This window comes from Danio rerio, chromosome 1, assembly GCF_052040795.2.
Source record: "Danio rerio strain M-AB ecotype USA chromosome 1, GRCz13ab, whole genome shotgun sequence".
In the NCBI taxonomy this organism is placed as follows: Eukaryota; Metazoa; Chordata; class Actinopteri; order Cypriniformes; family Danionidae; genus Danio; species Danio rerio.
The window spans coordinates 12,022,501-12,044,575 of NC_141021.1; the positions used below are offsets into that span (position 1 = coordinate 12,022,501).

The window sequence follows — 22,075 nt, forward strand, 5'->3', positions numbered from 1 at the left end:
TACGACTTCTGTTCAACAGCCTGCCTAAACCAAGCAGATTCAGAGGATTGGTCAGGACTTGATCTTTCCACGGTAAAGCAGTCGTGTGTGAGGTTTCCTAGAGGAATCCTTACAGTTTTAATCGCACAAGCCATTAAGACTCACATTAGGGCAGAGGAGAAAGCACTCATAAAGGTTAAAGGTTACGCAACAGAGCAGAAACTATTTGGATTAATATAAATATCAATTAATATAGAGTTGCAGTTGCTATAGTAGCATGATACAAATCAATAATTAACTAAATGCGCAGAAATAGATGTTTCTTTGGTAAATCACAAGAGAAAGACTGGTTAATTTGTTAGTAAAGCATGGAGACCTTGAAGTCAGTCTTTGTCATGGGCCAGTGACCCCCAGCAGCAACACCATTAACTGAAGCTGAGTTAGCATAATAAGTTGACTGGTTTATCTTTCCAAACCACAATACAGCTCAGCTGTGAAGAAAATTGTGTATATTTACAATCACCAGTGTTTCAAATTCATCAATTAAATACTGAAACAAATCAGATAATGGCTCAAAGACAGCATGTCACCCTTTTTGTCTGCCCACAATTACATTTACAGAGGTAAATTAAATCAAAGTAAAGTGTTTAGTGTTATTTGTGAAGAAGAAAAGGATTAGAAAGTAGAATAGAATGTAAAAAAGGAGAAAGTAAGGGTGAAATAATGTCAAAAAATGAATAAGTGTTAATGTAAAACAGAGTAAGTGATACTAAACACTAATTTATATGAAAATGTTAATGACAAATTGGTAAAGACTTTACATAATTCATAAAATAAAAGACTTAAAATTACTGCACTGCAATTGGGCTGCACTGTAATTCTTTAACAAAGAAAAAACAATTCACCAAAAAAAAAAAAAACGTCAAATGATTGTTATTCTGAACATGCCTAACAATAATGATTGTATAAATGGTATAAGTAGTCTTATTTTTAAAACATTTGTTAACATATTTTCATCATTGCCCATAGGCATATACTCTGTAAAACTGCTGGGTTCCACACAATAGCTTTGTGTTGGGACAACATAAAGGGATTAAGTTTATTAGCAATTAGCCAATTTAAGTGGCTTGAACATAAAACTATTAAGTTATCGCTCCCAAACAACGCAAGAATTGTTTTGTTTCAGCTCATTTTAAATAAGTAGTTTGAAACAGCAAACATAATTTTGGGTGTACGTACTGTACATGAATATTCAATTATTTTCCTTCAGCTTAGTCCTTTATTTATCAGGGGTCTTCACAGCGGAATGAACCGCCAACTATTCAAGCATATGTTTTACACAGCAGATGCCCTTCCAGCCACATACAGTAAATATTTATTCATTCATTTTCCTTCGGCTTAGTCCCTTTATTCATCAGGGGTCTTCACGGGGTAATGAACCGCCAACTTCTCCAGCATATGTTTTACACAGCGAACACCCTTCCGTCTGCAACCCAGTACTGGGAAACATCCATACACACTCATTCGCACACATACACTACGGGCAATTTAGCTTATTCAATTCACCTGTACTGCATGTTCTTGGACTGTGGGGAAAATTGGAGTACCCGGAGGAATGAGAACATGCAAACTCCACACAGAAATGCCAACTGGTCCATCCGGGATTCAAACCAGCAACCTTCTTGCTGTGAGGCTAACCACTGAAGCACCATGCCCACATACATAAATATATGACTGCATTTTTTTTTAATATATTGATAGTGGCATATACTGTAGATAATCAGTGTACACAGAACTCTAAACTTACAGATAAAGGCTTCAATATAGATCATCGAGAAATAAATATCCTTTCATGAATAATTAGTAACCACCACAACCCCAACCAAAAAAGGTCCTGAATTTCCTTTTTAGGAAAAACCAAACAAACTGAAATAAAAATATTTCATTATTCAAATGTGCCTTTACCATTGCCAAACCAACACAAGCAATTGCTGCTCTGAATAAATTATACAGTTAAACAATATGACGGCAATATTTAGGGCAGAAATCTTCCCACAAATCAAAGTAGTAAGCAGAAATCTCAACTTTGATCCAAATGATCTTAGAATCCAGGATTTATTTGTTTATTGAACTGTAATGTAAGTGTATACTATGGAAGTGTTTTGGACCTAAAGCCTTTTAAATTTAGCATCCTCTCTGTGACAGTGTTATTATTAGCGGGGGGTGTGGGGAGGAGTAGTGGATTTTCTTCACGAGAGTGTTCACTCACTTCACCTCTCAGGGCAGAGCAAGTCATGCTATCATCATCATTATCATCATCTACACTAGAACACTTTGTAGTTGGGTTTCAACAAAATTTGCATTTGACTGGGTTTCTTTTTGCAGGGAAGTTCAAATCATGCAAACACCTCTTGTGGAATAGTGCTTTTCTAATGTGAGGAAGAAAGTCTTGTGGATTTATTTGCTTCGGGAGGTCACAGAGTTTCAGGTAAAGCCGCCCTGGCAAAATATCTGTGATTTTGCTTTGCTCCATTCCCAAACATTTTGTTTCAACATTATAGTTTATCTATTTATTAAGTGTTTTAGTCCTCAATGAGCACAGATATGATAGTAGCCTATCCATCTTTTAACTTATTGGTTGCACTTTCGGTTTGCTGGACGTTTTTTTTAACAAATCATTTAAAAATATTGTTGCCCAAAATTATCCATGTTAATCAGAAAAACTGATTGAGAGGTACATTTTCCTGGCTGCTTTATTTGATCAACAATGGAAATAATGTTAAGCTTGGTATTTAAAGTTATCACTGTGGCCAAAGTTTTGTATTTACAGATTATTGTCTCTTTGTGTACCGTACAGTACTTTAAATCATATAAAAAATGCTTGTAATATAATGCACAAGCTCTAATTAAAAAATACTATAGTAGTTTAGAGTAAATCCAGTGTTTTATAGCATATACAGTATTATACTGTATATATTTTAATATTTAGAACTTTTGGTCGAACTTTATTTTGATGATCTGTTTTTTGAATTAAATTACATTGCATATACATGCCAACTAATTCTCATTGGATTATAAGTAGACTGTTGGGTTGGTGTTATGGTTAGGGTTTAGTGACATGTACTTGCAAAGTTTCTTTTAGTCAGTTAAATGTTTGTTAAAGAAGCAGTATCAACACATATTAAGCAGACAGTCTACTAATACTCAAGTGGATCATCAAAATAAAGTGTTACCAAACTTTTTGTTAAGTAATCCAACAGCATACTGTAGTATTAACTATTGTAAACTCAAAAATGTAATAAATACTGTAATATACTTTAGTTTTTGCTACAATAAACTGTGATGTTGTAGTGTAATATACACTATAGCTATAGAACACTTAGTACAGTACTGGGTTATTTGCTGTATTAACACAGCAAATATATAATTACCAAATACTTTAGCTATAGTATAGTAAAGCATTCGCTATAAATGACTAGTGTATTTTTTCATGTGTGAGGACTTAATTCTCCAGTCATTGAGAATATTAATAGTCTGCTGGAAGTAATTTGTTATTTCTAATTTGTCAGATCTAATAAGTTTCCTTATAATATTTGATGTCTGATGTCATGAAAATATTGCCAATGTAGTCTAGTCTTTAAAAACACTTGAGTGATTGAACATTAAATGAAAGCTAATCCCATATATTGCCAAAAGTTAAGGGGTAGTATTAAAATAAGTTGTTCTTTTTATCACTCCGCTTATGTGTTTTCAGGGTCTAGTTTTTCGTTTTCCCGGAATGAATAGCAGTTTTTTTTTTTTTTTTTTTTTGAGAGTTGAAAACATTGGTACATGTCTGATTTTTAGAGAGCATATCAGCATAGGCTAAATGGCCGTGTGCTCAGGAGCTCAACAGAAACGTCTGTGATTGGCCAGAATGGCATCGATGCATCGATGCTTCATTCTGCATTAACAGGGACAGGAGAGTAGGCTATATTCCCCGTAAAACTAGAATTCTATAACTATTAGTATTACCTTACTGGTCATTCTGACCGTTCTTATATAAGACGTCATATTGTCTAGTCATATTTACGTTCAAAACATCTATTGAAATATTACAACTAAGCTTTGAATGACACCATTACCCTAAGAATATGATCTTTTTTGGTAATACAGCCTATAAATATGTAGTTAAGATACTAGAACACGCAAAAGTCCGGGCCTTCATTTTCACTTTCAAACAGGAGCTATTTTGCGGCACAGAATATGCGGTTTTAAAATACAAATCTGAATTAAATTTATGTTTTTGCTATCAGAAAGTTCTGTTTATGTTAGCAGGAAGTTGCTAGGCAAAAAAATGCATGCATATTTAACGTCACAGCGAAAAGTAGCAAACATGCATGCAGTCATTTTTACCAATATGGTAATTAAAGGTAGAAATGCTCAGTTCTTTGCTAAATATCAACGTTAGAAAGAAATACACAGATATTTAGAAAACATCAGGGTGTTCTAGATATGTTAGTTTTATTTCAAAGACTTATTAAATTACAAAAATTAAAAACTCTCTGACTGCCTCAGTAGTTCTAGTGTTAAAGCCACATCTATCCACTTGAACCTTGCAGATGAACGATCACTGATGACGCATCAGCTGATTGACGAGTGTTTTTAAATGCTCCTTTGAAAGCTTGAAACGCTGTCAGTGATGTAATCAACACACAAGCAGCCAATAGTGTTCAGCTTTTTCTGACAACTCTTCCCTCAAAATTTCATTGGCTGTAATTTGGTAGCTTGACTAAGCTATTGGCGAACGAGTTGTTGTCAGATCATGTAGTGTGTAACCCCCCTCTTGCAGATCATTTATGTATTGTCACATAGTGCGAACACCAAAGCGATTAAAAGACACAAAAACAAGTCATGTAGTGTGAACTAGGCTTTACATTTTCCCGTTTTGCTGTCTGTTTCGCATTATGGTTTCGCTACATGTGGACAGCGTCACATCACCTTCTAGCGTTTGTCGCAAATTACGTGACATCACCCGGATGGAGAATCTTGGGTGGATGCCTTCCGGCCCAAACCAAACACATGGATCGAGCATGCCACTGTTAATATTAGGAGTAAAATAAATATATTTATGCTTTTTTGGAGTCAAACACTTCGGACAATGGTTTAACAAAATGTAAGACCTCGTGAAAATGGGATTAAGGCTTTTTTAAGACCTTTTACGGGCCTAAATATTCTTATAATTGATTTATCAACTTTTAATAGAACTAGGCTTTACATTTTCCTATATTGCTGTCTGTTTCGCTCTATGGTTTCGCTACAGTTGCTGGCTGCCAGTTGCTGCTCGCATCAAATTCAAAGCTCTGATGTTTGCCTACAAAGCGACTTCTGGCTTTGCTCCTTCTTATCTGCTCTCACTTCTGCAGATCTATGTGCCCTCCAGAAACTTGCGTTCTGTGAATGAACGTCGCCTCGTGGTTCTATCCCAAAGAGGGAAGAAATCACTTTCCTGAACGCTCGCGTTCAATCTGCCCAGTTGGTGGAATGAACTCCCTAACTGCATCAGAACAGCAGAGTCACTCGCTGTTTTCAAGAAACGACTAAAAACTCAACTATTTAGTCTCCACTTCACTTCCTAATCTGCAATTGCCTCTCTGGATATCACACTAACTGTACCCCCAAAACAAACAAAAAAATTACTAATACTTTCCTTCTTAGACTTTACAGACCTGAAACTTGCCTATAGCACTTATTCATTGTTGCTCTTATAGTTGTGTAAATTATTGCTTCCTTGTCCTCATTTGTAAGTCACTTTGGATAAAAGCGTCTGCTAAATGACAAAATGTAAATGTAAATGTACATGTGGAGAGCGTCACATCACCTTCCTGCGTTTGTCACAAATTATGTGACAGCACCCGGACACGCCCTGGCCCGAATCAATCGTATGGATCGAGCACGCTACTGTTAATATTAGGAGGAAAATAAATGTATGTATGCTTTTTTGAAGTCAAACACTTTGGACAACGCTTGAACAAAATTTAAGACCTCGTAAAAACATGATTAAGACTTTTTAAGACCTTTTCAGGGCCTTAATTTTCTCATAATTTATTTATCAACCTTCAATAATTTTTAAGACCTCGCAGACACCCTGAGTTAAAAAAACGACATGCCGAAGAACATTGTATGCTGAGCTGCTTTTCTCTGCTCATGAATATGACATAGCAGTGATCGACCTGACAGATCTAAAATAGAACCACAACCTGCATTGTATAAGGTCACCCCAATTAATCAGAACAAGACAAAATGACATGCTGTAGCTTTAAGCAATGAATTCTCAAACTTAACAGTCTGTCCACAGCTTAAGTTTATAACAGACTTTCTGCTCAGAACTATAATGTAAAGCATACTGGACACCATGTCAGATCTGAAGAAATTTATCGAATTTTGTGCGCTTTTAATCTCCAATGAACTTCTGTCAAGTGGCTTGTTAGTGAGGCTTCAAATTAACACGTTGAGCTTTGAAGAATACAAAAGCATGGACATATCGTTTGGGTATTAAAGGAAAAGACATTGTCTTTCAGAATAGAGATGTAATAAATATTCAGAGGATATATCTCGTATATCTCTTTCCTTAAATTTAAGCACCTGCAGGTTTGATCTTAACATGTTTTACAAGGGAATCCCCTAAGCAGGAGGGGGGAGGAGAGTCATGTTTACCTCTCCTGTCCTGTACAAAAGCACAGCCTCTTTCTGTCTTAAAACAGCTTATCCTTCCTGGAAGACGACGCTGATCCCACTTGGCATTTAAACCTTGGTGACTATTTATAAGACAGACATTTGCATCTCTTTGGCATGTATGCTGTTGTATAGGGTCTATTTTTTTCTTCTGTCTATTCTTAAAATAGAATGAAGAGACTTGTTTTTGAGAGATTTATTATTATTTTTATCAATAATAACGTGGGAAATGCATTGCTAATACTTCTGACTTTGACTTTTTTTGTCTTGTTTCTAGTCCAAATATCAAAAATGTTTAAATCAAGAAGCATTATCTAAATGCCTTTTCACAGTCCACACTGGGAGAAATGCAATGTTAAATCATTGGGTGATATTAATAACGATAAAGGCCTAAAATCTTTTCAAGACATTAAGAACCATTTTAGTTTGCAGAAACTTTATTTTTATGTATCTTCGCATTAGATCCGCGAATTGTGCATGTGGCAATCCCTGGGATGCACAGTTGCCTGCACATCCTTTGCGGAAGGATTACACCCAATTAGAATTACACCCAATATTACATCTGTTGCTTCTGCTTCACTTATATGCGACTCTCTTCTTAAAAATTCCTACAAACCGCTATCCATTACTACTGTTTGGTCTAAGGATATCAGTGGAGATGTAGAATCTTTATTTTCTGACCAAACTTTGGACACTATTTCATCCTCCTCAAAAAATCTGAATCATCAAATGTTACATTGGAAACTATTGCATAGACTCTATTTATCCCCTGTAAAACTATTTTATATGCATTTAATCACCTTCCCCAGATTGTAATTTATGCACACAGAGGACAGTTGACACTTAGGGTGCTTTCACACCTGTGAATTGATTCAGTTGTTCCGAAACGGGGATTAAAATTGTTACATTGTTGCTCTTTGTTCTTGGTGCGGTTCGCTATCACACAGCAAAGTTTCTAAACGTTTATTTAATAATTTATTTGTTATTAATGTTATTAAACATTTATAATTTAATGTGATGAGCAATAAGACATTATAAGCGGAAAGCTGCGCTTTTAATTTGATTGGTGATACCCACAGACGTCATCACCAGATATAAATCAGAGGTAAGACTCTCTAATGCATAACCCTTGGCTAGACTGCAGTCCGGTTAATGTTCCTAACGGATAAACAGCTCTTGTTAAGAGTTCAACCTTTTTTTCTCTTTCATATTAGACATGAAACTCACATTTACCGGTAGGAATGACATCTCGCCCTACTCATAATTCTCTCTTCTAATAGCCATATATGCCTATTAAATATCCATAATACACTGCGATATAACAACGCTCGGATTGTATCGGTTTTTAACTACAATCGATTCGCTCCAGAGTTTATTTCAATCGAGCCGAGACCACCTCATTCAGGCGATCTTGGACAGATTGATTTGGCGCGGATCCGAGCGTGGTTGCTGGTTTCACATATGCCAAACGAACCGGGCAAACGAGACAGGTTCGAAAACAAAAGTCTAGGTTTGAAAGCACCCTTATTTTCATTATTATTGGCAATGTCCTGCACTTTTTGGTCTCAGCTGGCTCATGACACTTTATTTTTGTTAGGAAAAGATGTAGAACTGTCTCCAGTATGCTTTTTCCTAAACGATTTTTCTAGCATGTCACTCTCAATGCAACAAAAGAACTTGGAACCGCTGGATTTCTCCTTATATTATGAGTAGATGGGGCCAATGGGGCCTATCTTTGCCGGATTGTATGTTTTTTTTTTTTGTATGGTTCTTTCAACAGCACGCATAGTGTCACACTCAGTCAAAACCTGTTAACTCCTGGATTTTAGCTTTTGATATTGCCAAATGCTTTGTGTCTTCCTTCTAATGTACAGCTTTTCTGTTTATATGTACTTGATGTATCTAATGCAGTAATAGTTATTTATTTGTACTTGCCTAACTTCTCCTCTGTATTTGGCTTTACATTATTCTTTCTTTCTTTTTTTTATAACACAGCAATCTTTTAATTGTTATTATTATAGAACAAGTCTGCCTGGGTGGGAGGTGGGGATTCGGGTTGTTTTATGATATTGTCATATGCTGTATGCTTCTATATTAAACAAAAACTGAAAAAATAAAAGCAATTACTCACAAAAAGAAGAAGCATTATCTAGACAAGCAAAACATAATGCCTTGTTTTCAGAACTAGTATGTTAAAATTAAGTAAGTTTTCCCCCTAAAACAAGGAAAATAATCTCCCAATAGTGTAAGCTAAATAATCTTATGTCAAAAGGAAAAACTCACTTAATTTTGCACATTATTTCTTGAAACAAAGACAGTATTTTTTGCTGTCTTTAATTTTGAATGAGAAACAAGACAGAAAAATAAGTAAGAAAGGAAGATTTAAAGTAAGAAAAATCTAAGTAAGAAAAGCATATTATGCAGTGTTAAATGAGTAGTTTTATTCAGTGTTTTGATAATTGTTTGTGTAAGTAATTATCAGTGCACATGCATATTTGTTCACTAATTTGTTTTATTTTGCAGGAGTGATTATTACCCAAAGACGTCAGATGTGATCTAATACAGTGAATGGACTTTCAAAATGGCTAAAATCTGCACTGGAACGTCGTACCCGTCGCAACGATCCGCATTCACTCCGGAACCTGCTGCCGAATGCATCGAATGTGGAGAAAGGTCAGAGAAGACACCACAGACACATCTAGATGGACGAATCAATTATTCATTTCCATCTGAACAAGTTTCACATTTGGTGAATGTCACATTCAACTGTATTTAATTTGCCATGCATTCATCTCTTGCAGGGATCAGTCATCTTATGGACTAATGGGCAGGTGATTTGAACATTCATCTGTTGGAGATTTGAAGATTGTTCGTGCATTGAGAGTGATTTTTTTTTTTTTTTTTTTTGTGCCTTCACTTTCAGGATGTCCCAATTTGCTCAGAGGTTTAGAGGAAACTCTAGTAACTGCAGAGTTTCAGGGTGCAATGATTCTGCTATGATACAGGAGGAGACCGAAGACATGCAAAACCATGCATCATGGGACTCCAGAGGAGAAGAACTGCGCAAGAGGAAGTGAGTACACAGTGGGAGAAAAATATTTGTTTAATTTAGGAACATTCAGCTTAAATTATATTTACAAAGTTGCATTTTAATGAACTTTACTGACATTTTTTGAATACAAAAATGGTTATAGACGCTTTAGTAACACTTTAGTTTAGGTCCCAATTTACACTTTGAACTTCAGGCTTATAACCTGCCTATTATTAAGTTATTAACTGTTCATTGTTAGGTAATTGGTTGTGCATGATTTCATTCTGCATCCCTAATCCTACCCAAAACCTAAACCCAACTTCTATCTTACTAACTATTAATAAACAGCTAACTAGTAAGTTACAAAGCTAATAGTGTTAGTTAATGATTTGTTAATACCAAAAATTGTGACCTTAACTAAAGTGTTACCAGTGGAAGTTCTAGTTTAAATGGCACCCAGGGCGAAACCACTCTAAACATACACCCTCTCTCAAGAAATAAAGACACTATGTGGTTGACTTTATATTTATATATATACATTTAAAATAATAATTATAAATACATTTAAATATATTTACTTTTTTAATAAATATAACAGTTTGTTTATTGTTATTGATATACAATTTTTATTCTAAATAAACAACAGAAATCAATCCTAAATGTAAGTGAAAAACAATGTAAAGACACAACTGGAGTAATATTCTAAAACTTTTGCATGAATATTAATTATGACAGTTCTATAGAACACAAAATAATGTTTTATAGAATTATTTGTTGTCTTTGACCCGACTCATGGCCGAGAATTAATGTTATGAAGTCATAGTAACCTTCCTGACTCTTTATTCCATATTGCTGCTTTATAGCCATGCTTAGTGATAGTAACATCATCATCATATGATATAATTTTTAGTTTTGTCGACTTGCATGTCGACGCATATCGACATGCATGTAAACAACCGGGAGCAGGAGCAGCGCGTGTGAGGCGTGCGGGAATGGCTTTCTGCGCACATGAGTCAATTTGTTTTCACCAGCGTTGTTTCGGTCGCACATAGAAATAACAAACTTGCATGCACAAAAACACCAAATGTAAAAAGCCCCTAACGTCTTTATTCTGGGATAACCACTCTGAATTAATACACTTGCAAAAAGTAAATATTATCTTAAAGGTTTTACTGGGGGCCTTTTTTTGCACCATCTACCCATGACGCCCCCAGGGAGATGCCGCCCTGTGCGATCGCCCATATTGCCAATGCCTGAATCCGCCACTGAGTGTTACCGACCGTTCTGGTTATTTAGAGTATAGCTTTTGTTAGTTTTCCTTTTGTTTGGTTGCAACATGACCAGAATGACCATTTAAAAATAAAACTAAGAATCAAATGTTCAAGTTAATAATGTATATACAGTCGAGCCTGAAATTATTCATACCCCTGGCAAATTATGATTTACAAATTTTGTTCAAATGTAAATAAAAGCTGACTTTTTTTCTCCACAATGGCCTCTTGTAAATCCTCATCTTATCTTGGATGGTGTCTTATCTTAACCTGTGTCATTTCCAGTCCAAAAAGAAAAGAAAAAAAACTTGCTGGTTGAATAAAAGTAACTAAGCCAGAATTTGCCAGAGGTATGAATATGAATAATTTCGGTCTTGACTGTGAATTAATCGCAATTTAAAGTGACAAATTAATAGACAATGCATTAAAAATCATTTTAAATGTATAAATAAATAAATGTATTTTATTTACTGTTTATTTTATTAATGTTCTAAAACTTTGATTAAAAAACAATCAAAAAGATTATTTATAATTTGTTTTAAATGCACATTTTAAATAGCTTATTTATTTATTTATTTATTTTTTAAAGCATCTGGCAAATGCTTTTCTCTCTCTATTTGCCACTTGGTTTTCTTTCTTGTTTAGCCACTGGATTTTCTCGGGTTAAAAATAAATCGAGTTTAAATATGGCATTGGTCAGTACAAACGTAGCTGCGACCAATCAACATTCGCCTAAAAAACACAAATAAAAATCTAAAATTAAATAGACACATTTAAATATGACTATTTGTTTGCTCCTTTAAATTGTGATTTATTTATTTACAGAACATTTTTATGCTTCAGTTATTAAATTGATCATTTGATTCTTTTGTTTTATGTCTAACTGGCACTCCTGGTCCTCTATCCTGCAACTGGCATTTATAAATGAATGCATAACATTTGCATTATAAACAAAACCAATCATTAGAAATTTCTGCAGAGGAAACAATCAACCCAATGTAATTCTCCTTAATTTGTGGTGAGATTAAGCTTGTTTCTCCAGACAACAAAAGAGGATGTGCTTACGGTAACCTTATAATCCTCTGCTGCACTCTCACTTTTGCTTGTCCTGTGGTAGATAGTGTTGCTTACAGCAGCCAGCATAAATGAATGATTTACATGAATATGTTCTATAGGATGCTTTACAATAATGTATTTGTACATATACATTAGATTAGTCAGTAACTAAACCATACCAAAGCCAAAACAAGAGCTATTTTAACAAATTATCTTAAGGTCAAGATCCCCAAAAAATATGTCAAAAAAACAAATATTAAATAAAATTTTAATAAAGACGAAAAATTTAGAGAAACATAAGACTATATAAATTTTAGTTGTTTTTTAAATTTATTTTCTTTCATTACCTCATTTGAATTTAAATATCTTTCTATTTCTAATGATGTTTGGTGACTAAACTCTTATGTGAATTAATATAAATGTTTAATAAAACTGTTTTGTTTAAATGCACCAACATTTATTGTCTATATTTACTGAGGAAGTTTTAAACTTATTTACATGTACTTATTTAGCACTATATTTTATTTAGAATTTGCTTAACCTTTATACATAGTAGTCATGAATAATTGAGTAATGTCATTTAATAAAAAATTATTGTGAAAAAGATAGATACATAGATGCATTCAATTTTGGCCATTTGGTACGTATTTTTAACAAACTAAAGGTAAAATGGTTTCATATTTATGATTTACATTATAAACCAACATTTTAAACATATATATGCATATGTATGTCATTATAAATTGGAGGCAGACACATGCACAAGTCTTTTATGTGAAGTCTGAGTGAAGTATGAAATCTTTTTTAGTGGGTTTTTCAATTTCCAGTCATTCCAGGCCTTTAAAAAATAAATTATTTTACTCAAAAATCCTATTCAGAAATTAGAATAGTATAGAAAAATAAAAATAAAAAATGTTCAAGATATTAAGCAGGGATTCTAAATGAAACTTCTATCAATTAATGACACTAAAAACATGTACAATATAAAATTGCCAGGGATCAATCTTGCTCAAAATTCAAACCATATTTGAAAATAAAATTTGACTGAATTACCCCTCTACATCTTTTACACTGTACCTTTATGTAAATGTAAACAAAATGTCAAGACAAAAAAAAGTTTACTTTAATTTAATTTAATAAGTTCATATGTTTAACTTAATATCTGAATCAGTTTTACTCATTTTATTTGATTCAACTAAATTTAAAAGCAGAAAGTTTTTTTTTTTTTACAGTGAATTATTTCAGTACTTATATTAATATGAATGCAAATAACAATTAAATAAGGCAACAACGGAGAAAGTTGAATACAATAATGACACTGTTCATTTAAGTTATGATTGCAGTCAAACCTTTGTCATAAAAAGCTCCATAAAAGTTGTTCAAATAAAAAGACTAGGGTCTGAAAAAAAGACCCTTTTATTTACAGTTAAAATAAATAGTTTGGGAAAATCCAAAAGAGCCTAAAAATCTATCTATTTAATTGTGTTTAATTGACTATTGCAAAAACAGCAAAAAATATGTTGTTGTATTTTAAATTTGATCTCTCAACAATTTACAGCAATAAAATTACTCACAATATTGTTGTCTTCACAGCTTCAACAACAATGCGAATCATTGGCCTCTTGCAGCGCTGAATATGAACAACTGCAACAACACAGATGAGTATGTGGGATGTTAAAATGATGTTGTGCTGTAAAAAAATGTGATACTTGCTACCGTAAATACTAAACATCAAGTATATTTTTTATGCAGCAAAAAAGACGACAGGGAGATAAAGAAAGATGACAAAAAGGAAGAACCAAAAAAGGATGAAAAGAAGGAAGAGAAAAAAGATGAAAAGAAAGATGAGAAGAAAGACGAGAAGAAAGATGAAAAGAAAGATGAAAAGAAAGATGAAAAGAAAGATGAGAAGAAAGATGAGAAAAAGGATGATAAAAAAGATGATAAAAAGAAGGAAGAGGAGAAGCCGTGAGTATCTCTTTGAAATTTTATGCAATCAAGTGAAATTGCTTGTTGAATTCTAACCTTTTTTATTTTTTTTTTAGTAAACATGTGTGGATAATGGATCCAGCAACAGATTTATACTATCACTGGCTGACTATCGTAGCAATACCTGTGTTTTACAACCTAATGTTGCTTGTTACCAGGTAATTTATATCAAAAAATTCTGTTGTATTGCACATTTATTATTACAGGGCCCCTATTATTCCTATTTAGCAATATATAAAATAGGTATTTGTTGTCTCCAGAATGTGTCTGTGGAGTTTTAGCTCAAAATATCACTCAGATTACTTATTATACCATGTTGAAAATGTCAATTTTGGGGTCAGAGGGAATTTTAGCAGTTCCTGTGCCTTTAAATGCAATAAATGATTAAATGATTAAATGATTTCCCCACCCACTGTTTGAGCATATCCACTTCTGAAGGATATCCAGCAGCATTGCTACATCAAAGTTTGGTTAGCTTCAAAACAAGGTTACATTTGATTTGGATTTTTCATTAGTTTTAGTTTTTATTTCATTTTGACTTTTTGTTTTCAAATTCAGTTAGTTTCAATTAGTTTTTAGAGGATTTACTAGTTTTTATTAGTTTCAGTATTTTAAAATTGATCAGTTTTAGTTTGGTTTTTATTAGTTTCAGTATTAGTTTTACTATTTTTTTAATAAATCAGAATTTTCGTTAGGTGCAAGATTCAAAATCATCAAAATATTGTATAACAACTCAACGGTTCACTTAGAAGATCCGATTTAAAAGAATGGTTTGTTCGCAATCAGGATCACAAATACAGAAATAAAACCCATTACTGGACACACATTAGTTAAATGAACACTTTTAAGTGTCTGCTTGGTTCGTATTTATTGCGGTCACCGTGCTGCTGTTATGTCCACTCATTGTTTTTGTCGCGGGAACAACAAGTGAGGACTCACTGGAGAAGGACCTGCTTGATCTGGCCAATAGCAGCAGGATTACAGTCTGCGATGTGCCATATAGCTCAACACCTGGCATAAAACTGGCATCGCGAAGTAAACAGATTTACTTCTAAAAGGCTTATGTATCAAATGTATTTACAAAGACAAAAAGGAAGGACGTTTTTGCTATAGTTTTAGTAAGTTTCAGTTAGTTTTGTATGAACACAATACAGTTTCAGTTAGTTCTAGTTAAAAAAAACAACTTTATTTCAGTTAACAAAAACGTTTTTTCAATTTTAGTTTTGCTTTGTTTGTTTTCATTAACTATAATAACATTGCCTCAATGTTGCTTGGTTTTGCATCCTGGTTTAATTTTAGCATATGTTTATACCACTCTAATATGACTGTGTACCCTATTCCGACAAACAGTTCTGTTTAAACAACTTCCCAAAGTTGATTTTGCATGATAGATGCCATGTAAGTATATTATTTTGTTCAATACTTTAAGTTATGGATATAATAGTACTAAAACCAAAATACATTTAAAAATTATTTGAAGTTGTACATAAAACAAAGATGCCTAGTTGTTCTCCATGCTGCGCAAATACACACAGTACACCATAACATCTTGTACTTCAAGAACTATTTTGATGTTATCGTCAGGTGAAAGTGCTAATTTACTGTTGTACCTGTTGTTTGTTTTTTAAGAGCCTGTTTTAACGAGCTGCAGGATGATTACACAATCCTATGGATGGTTCTGGACTATACATCAGATGTCATCTACTACCTTGACACATTTGTGAGATCAAGGACAGGTGAGAATATTCTACTGATTTTGCATTCATGAATGCTGCTTTCATGTCCTCCTGGGAAGTTTGCATTTAGGTTGTAATTGAATAAAAAAAATTAAACTCACCTTTCCTTTAAACTTGTATAAAAAATACCAATAAACAATGTGAATCAGCTTGTTTCCCACTCACAATAACAATTTTGGACTGGCATTCATGTGATTTCAACTCATAAATATGATTTATGCCACACCTCATGACCAATATGTTGGCCTCTTTTGAGTTTGCCTCCTATGAGATTGCTTGCTCAGTATTTAAATAGTCTGGTTCAGTTTAGTCAGTGTTGCTCTGAAGGATGTGAATTGAGATTTAAACTATTCCAAGAGTTGTTATTACAAGCCTATAGTTTATTTTATTGCTTATTATAAAATTGTAGTGATTAATTAGTGATTAAAGCAATAGTTCACCCAAGCATGATAATTCTGTTATTATTTACTCACTCTCTACTTCATCAAGACCTATAATATTTAAAGGTGCAGTAGGTAATCTTCCACAATGCTAACAGCTAAGCATAAATCTCTGAATCACCGTCCCTCCCCTGCAGCCTAGAGCCACGCCTCCTTAAACACGAGCACAGCAAAAGAACCCTCTCTCATGTGTTATAAGCGACTGTTTCAGAGTGAATATTTAGAGATGCATGGTAAACAATATAGGGAGAGACTAGGCGGAATAGTGCTATTTACTTATGTTTTGTTGTTAAACTAATTAAAATCTACATTATCGATGCTGTAAAAGGTCCCTTATAAAACTGAAAATAGTCTTATCAATCTTTCACCGGAAGATTTTAATGGCTGAACAACACTTCTGTGAAGATATAACCCATTTGTAACAACAACATCTAACGTTACATAGCTTTGCGTGAAGATAAAACAGATTTAAAACAGAACATTACCTGTCTAAGAGAAATCCTTCGGACATTGTGTCATCCTTTCTCCAGCGTGCAAAGGTAACTAACTCTAATATTGATTCAGGTTTTTAAAAAGTTTTGATTCAGCAGATTTTGACAGATCGCACGCGCATGCTCTCTCTCATGAACGCGCGGCGTTCGGCGGAGCTGCATACAAAAGGCTGTGCAGTTGTTCAAATCTGCATTTGCTGACAGACAGATTGGGCTACTTATCAGAATTATGAGAGATCTCAGCCCAACTCTATTTAATTAAATGAAAATTTTTTTGTTTTATGGCTTACCCAAAATACAAAAATGCATATAAATAGATTTAGATCATTTACTTAATTCATTACTATTAGACTGTAAAGAGACTTTCAATCAGCACAACAAAAAATGCTTCTGAAGACAATCACCTACTGCACCTTTAAGTTTTTTGCTTCAAAAAGAAGATAATTTGAAAAAAAATCTTGTAGCTGAGACCCACTGACTTTACAGGTATGAAAGGCGATGGCATTATTCAAAACATCTTCTATTATGTACAACAGAAGAAAGAAACTAATAAAGATTTAAAACCCCATGAGGAAGAACACATGAGGAAATTTTCTTTATTTGGTGAACTATGCCCTTAATAACCTCTAATGATCACTGTATGTGACATAATGAAATTGTTTTCACAGGTTTCTTGGAGCAAGGCTTACTAGTGAGAGAATCCAAGAAGCTGTGGGAGCACTACAAAAAGTCACCGCAATTCAAATTTGACATATTCTCCATGATACCAACAGACATACTAATGCTGAAAGTGGGTTACAACAATCCAGAGCTGAGATTCAACCGGCTTTTCAAAATGGCTCGTCTGTTTGAGTACTTTGACCGAACTGAAACCAGAACCAACTTCCCAAACATCTTTCGAATCAGCAATCTCGTCCTGTACATCCTTATCATCATCCACTGGAACGGCTGTATCTTTTTCGCCATTTCAAAAACTCTTGGCTTTGGCTCGGACTCTTGGGTGTATCCCAACATCAGTGACCCCGAGTTTGGTCGTCTTGGCAGAAAGTACATCTATTGCTTGTACTGGTCCACTCTCACGCTCACCACCATTGGAGAAACACCACCACCCGTCAGAGACATTGAGTACTTTTTTGTCGTTTCTGATTTCCTCATTGGCGTGTTGATCTTTGCCACCATCGTTGGTAACGTTGGTGCTATGATTTCCAACATGAATGCATCCCGCGCAGAGTTCCAGGCCAAGATTGACTCAATCAAGCAGTACATGCAGTTCAGAAAGGTCAGCAAAGATCTGGAGGCGCGTGTCGTGAAGTGGTTTGACTACCTTTGGACCGAACAGAAGACTTGCGATGAAAAGGAGGTGCTCAAGTACCTCCCAGACAAACTCAAGGCAGAGATCGCCATCAACGTGCATCTGGAGACTCTTAGGAAAGTCCGTATCTTTCAGGATTGCGAGGCGGGTCTACTGGTTGAGCTTGTCCTTAAACTTCAACCGCAGGTTTTCAGCCCTGGCGACTACATCTGCAAGAAGGGAGACATCGGAAGGGAGATGTACATTATAAAAGAAGGGAAGTTAGCTGTGGTGGCGGATGATGGAGTCACGCAGTTTGTGGTCCTGAGCGATGGCGCTTACTTTGGTGAGATTAGCATCCTCGGAATCAAAGGAAGTAAAGCTGGAAATCGCAGGACTGCAAACATCCGTAGTGTGGGATACTCTGATCTTTTTGCGCTCTCCAAAGATGACCTAATGGATGCTTTATCGGAGTACCCAGAAGCCAAGAAGGCACTAGAGGAGAAAGGTAGGGCTATTTTGATGAAAGACAATCTTATCGATGAGGCTGCTGCCAATGCTGGCGCAGACGCCAAAGACCTAGAAGAAAAGGTGAATGTGCTTGGGACGAACCTAGATGTGATGCAGACTAAATTTGCTCGTCTTATGGCAGATTGGACTGCCAGCCAGAGCAGGATCAAACAGAGGCTCACCAACATGGAGGCCCGCGTGAAGACTCTTAGGGAGGAGGATTTGGACGAGGTCGTAGAGGATAAGAAGGACAAATAATTCTATACCAAAATAGACTGGCTTTATATTATGTGTTAAGAACAAGGATTACACATTTACCCATATAGAGGAATCTGGCATCATTTGAGTGAGGAATTGGTTGATCTATGCGTAAAACAGCAGCATCATACTATTTATAGACGACTGAGTCACAGAACTGGCATTTCACAAGACCTAAACCTAATTTGTGAAGGCACGTAAACAATGACAGATCAGACCGCTTCAGTCTCACTAATGCAGGATTGCCTTGAAAGGTAAATTGGGACAACAGTGCGCCAAGGTTTTCCATCTTCTGTTTTTGGTTATTCTGGTTCATGTGGCTGCCGCTGCAAAGTATTGTGATGTCTGAATATCAGGTAGTTTCTAAATTGGTAGAACTTTGAATTTTCAGGTTATTATGCAGCTATACTCTCTGTGAGATGTCTTGCTGTAAACATTAATAAGTATGCATTGTACAATGTCCCTTTTTTCTTTTTTCTTGACGTTCTCAGGAATTGCCTTGTTGTCTTATTTGGAATACCAAAGCTTTGTATAAGGCAAGCATAAATACTATACCAGAGATAGGAGAGATCATGTAAAGGCAACCTCACACTACTAAATGTAAGATCTATGAATAATTGTGGTGCTCACACTACACATTAAAGGCTCCTAATTGAACATTAAAATGGTAAGAGCAAATCCCTCATTTCACAACCTATGATTTAAAATGCAGTTAAGGTTTCTTGTCATCTGTTGCCAAGGCAAAACGAACGTGAGAAAATCATGCAAGCTAATATATGATTTTTCAGTTAATACTGTGCACTGCACACTGTGATGGGATGGCTGGATTAGTTTGACCTTCTCATTGTATTGTACACTGCAGGATTAAGTGATGATAGTCTTGTTAAGGCTGGTTTTTCCTTCTGCATCGAGTGATCAGAGTGACCCACGGCACCTGCCTTGCACGTAGTCCTACATTTATAATTCTGTGCGCTGTTTGTGTTGCTCTGCAATAACACTTCCGAAATGCTTGCTGGCAGTAGGTTTTTATGTTCCTCCGCATTGTGTGTCTTCGCACTATACCTTAATGAAAACTCATTCAAGCAGAGGCAGAAACTGGCAGATATGCAACAACTTTAGTCATAAGGTAAACACAAAACAACAGTTTCCATCCAGAGCTACTTCACAAGACTCGACACTTGTAAACACTCGCTTCATCATGCTTGCAGCTCTCAGCACTGCCCGCACTCATCACAGTTAACCAAGACAACCAATCACAAAGCTTGCAGTTTGCGTCGTTGCAACGAGTAGGTACACTTTTTGAGAGGTGCGGGTCAACGTCGGCGTCAGCTATGGCGAAGGCTATTCTACAGCTTGACGCAGAAGTATGAATCAGCCTTTAGAGATTAAAGGATTATTGGGTGAGAAAGTAAGAAAATAACAGTGAAAAATGGCTTGATAAGGACAGGGATTAATTATTATTGGTTCAAGCAATTTGTGATGTTGTTCTCTTTTACAATGTTTTGTTTACCCTAATCTATTTTTCAGATGAGGTGAGGTGCATCTCAAACAAGCCTTTTGCAGAAATGCGTGGATTGTTCCAGACAGGCACAGATGATGTTGCAGACGTTTTTAAACTTAATGAGCATTTTGTTTGTTTGGCTGATCCTTTTTTTGTCACAGATCTGGGAAATCTACCTGCGATGAGGGCTGGGCAATGTCGACCAATTTGGCATCGTACGATGTCTAAAGAGAAACATAGCGATGGACGATGGCATCGTCGTCATAGCCGTAGGTGAATTAATTATTTGTGAATAATTAATTCATTCATAATGAATTCAATATTTATAGCCTACCGTTCAAACTACCTGACCCGAATAGTCTTTGATGTACCCATAACCAAATCATAAATAAATAAAGATAGGTTAAACACAAATTACCACCTGTCATTTACGTTTTCAGCAGGACTCTGGCATGAACAGGCCATAATGGCGTCAACAAACTCGCTATAATGTGTCGCTCGCAAACTGTGTCGCTATAATGGCATCAACAAACTCGGTAAAAAAAGGTGCAAGACCAACAGCAACCAACCAACAGTATCTGAGGTTTTCACAAAAATTACTAAGTATAAGTGTGAAAGTGAAAGATTAAAGCAGTGTACAGACCCTGCAACATGTTACCTAGTAGATTCAAAAGACTGAAGAGTCGTTAGATAGAGACAAGATTGATGAAATATCCCATTTAACAACTATAGAATGATGCGATCCAGTGGTACATCCTTGATAAACTGTAAAACGTGCATTGCTCTTTGGATCTCAGACGAGCGCATGACAGTATGTGTGGCTGTGTTTGTGTGGTCACGTGATGCGTGTTTTCAGCAGACGGAGGGCTGTTCAGAAATGCTAGGTAAAACAAGGTGTGGATCTGGATCACTTTCATTCTAAAATGCCATTTTAAAACTACGATGTATTAGTGTAAACGGGGCCTAAGTGTGTATTTTTCGCATGCGGGTTTGAGATGGGGGCGATGCCGTCTTAGCATCGATGCCGTCTTTGGTATCTTCTATCGACCCAAACCTACATGCGACAGCAAAATCTAAAAGGTGTATCGTGTGAGCTTGCCTTAATATAATGAACTAGAAGGTTTTAGTTTATTTTTGAGATGAGAATAGAATGGAGAATCTCCCATTTTAGTTCACCATGTTCGTTTCTTGTATGCATATTTGATTTGTATACTTGCTGAAAACAAGGGATGTATTTGCTGTATTGAATAAATATATTTTAGAAACATTCTTATGATTTCATGTTCAATTTGGATTGATTGGTTTTGTTGGGTGGAAAACTCTACAAGTCTACAAGTTATCCAATCATACCATGCAGTCGTTGTGGCCGTGTTCCTGTTCAGGCTTGCCCTCAATGTGACGATCTTTGATTTTGGTGTTGGTTGTCCATTGGGAGCATCAGCCCAGCAATTAAACCTGCTAAACATATAAAGGTAGCTAGGGAGCTGTGTCGGAAATGCAAACGTCGCAGGTTTAACTCTTGAGAAGAACATAGAGAGACTGAACTGTGAAATGTAAATAGAAATCAGGGTATAGTTGTGTACACTTCATTAGCCTTTTTATGTTTGTTTTGTAGCTGCCATTCAATTTTGTCGTTTAAAAGCCTGGGTGAACACATAAAGCCACACAGGTCATATTGATTCTGATTTTCTCTGTTTTCATGCATTTAATCAGAAATCTAATCAAGTATTTTTCCTCCCCAGGTCCAAAGTATGAAAGATGTTGATTACGAAAAGCGGCAGAGAGTTATCAGCATAGTTGTAGCAACA

At 35.4% G+C, this 22,075-nt stretch overlaps 1 protein-coding gene and 1 long non-coding RNA gene across 6 annotated transcripts in view; one reads left to right on the forward strand and one right to left on the reverse strand.

Moving 5' to 3' along the window:
• LOC141384773 (uncharacterized) overlaps positions 1–22,075 on the reverse strand; it is a 60,412-nt gene that overhangs the window by 38,084 nt on the left and 253 nt on the right. Inside the window, exons 2-4 of one of the 5 annotated variants that reach the window (XR_015476359.1) lie at positions 21,618–21,725; positions 13,626–13,695; positions 9,614–9,752 (exon numbers count right to left, since the gene is read on the reverse strand). This is a non-coding gene — a long non-coding RNA (uncharacterized LOC141384773). Of the gene's footprint in view, positions 1–9,613; positions 9,753–13,625; positions 13,696–17,289; positions 18,229–21,617; positions 21,726–22,075 lie in introns of those variants that run through there. The other 4 variants (XR_015476360.1, XR_015476362.1, XR_015476363.1 and 1 more) reach the window with 4 other exon arrangements.
• Positions 2,189–21,537, forward strand: LOC100334711 (cyclic nucleotide-gated channel alpha-3). Its single transcript, XM_087236760.1, has 9 exons — positions 2,189–2,467; positions 9,217–9,366; positions 9,495–9,524; positions 9,617–9,766; positions 13,645–13,713; positions 13,804–14,019; positions 14,097–14,198; positions 15,670–15,776; positions 17,376–21,537. The coding sequence occupies exons 2-9, from the start codon at positions 9,275–9,277 to the stop codon at positions 18,764–18,766; spliced, it is 2,157 nt and encodes a 718-aa protein (XP_087092886.1). The 5' UTR covers positions 2,189–2,467; positions 9,217–9,274; the 3' UTR covers positions 18,767–21,537.

Coding starts and splice junctions, on each gene's coding strand:
- LOC100334711 (XM_087236760.1), top strand. CDS start 9,275: ATGGCTAAAATCTGCACTGGAACGTCGTACCCGTCGCAACGATCCGCA. Junction 9,367..9,494: donor TGCATCGAATGTGGAGAAAG/GTCAGAGAAGAC, acceptor CATCTCTTGCAG/GGATCAGTCATCTTATGGAC. Junction 14,020..14,096: donor AAGAAGGAAGAGGAGAAGCC/GTGAGTATCTCT, acceptor TTTTTTTTTTAG/TAAACATGTGTGGATAATGG.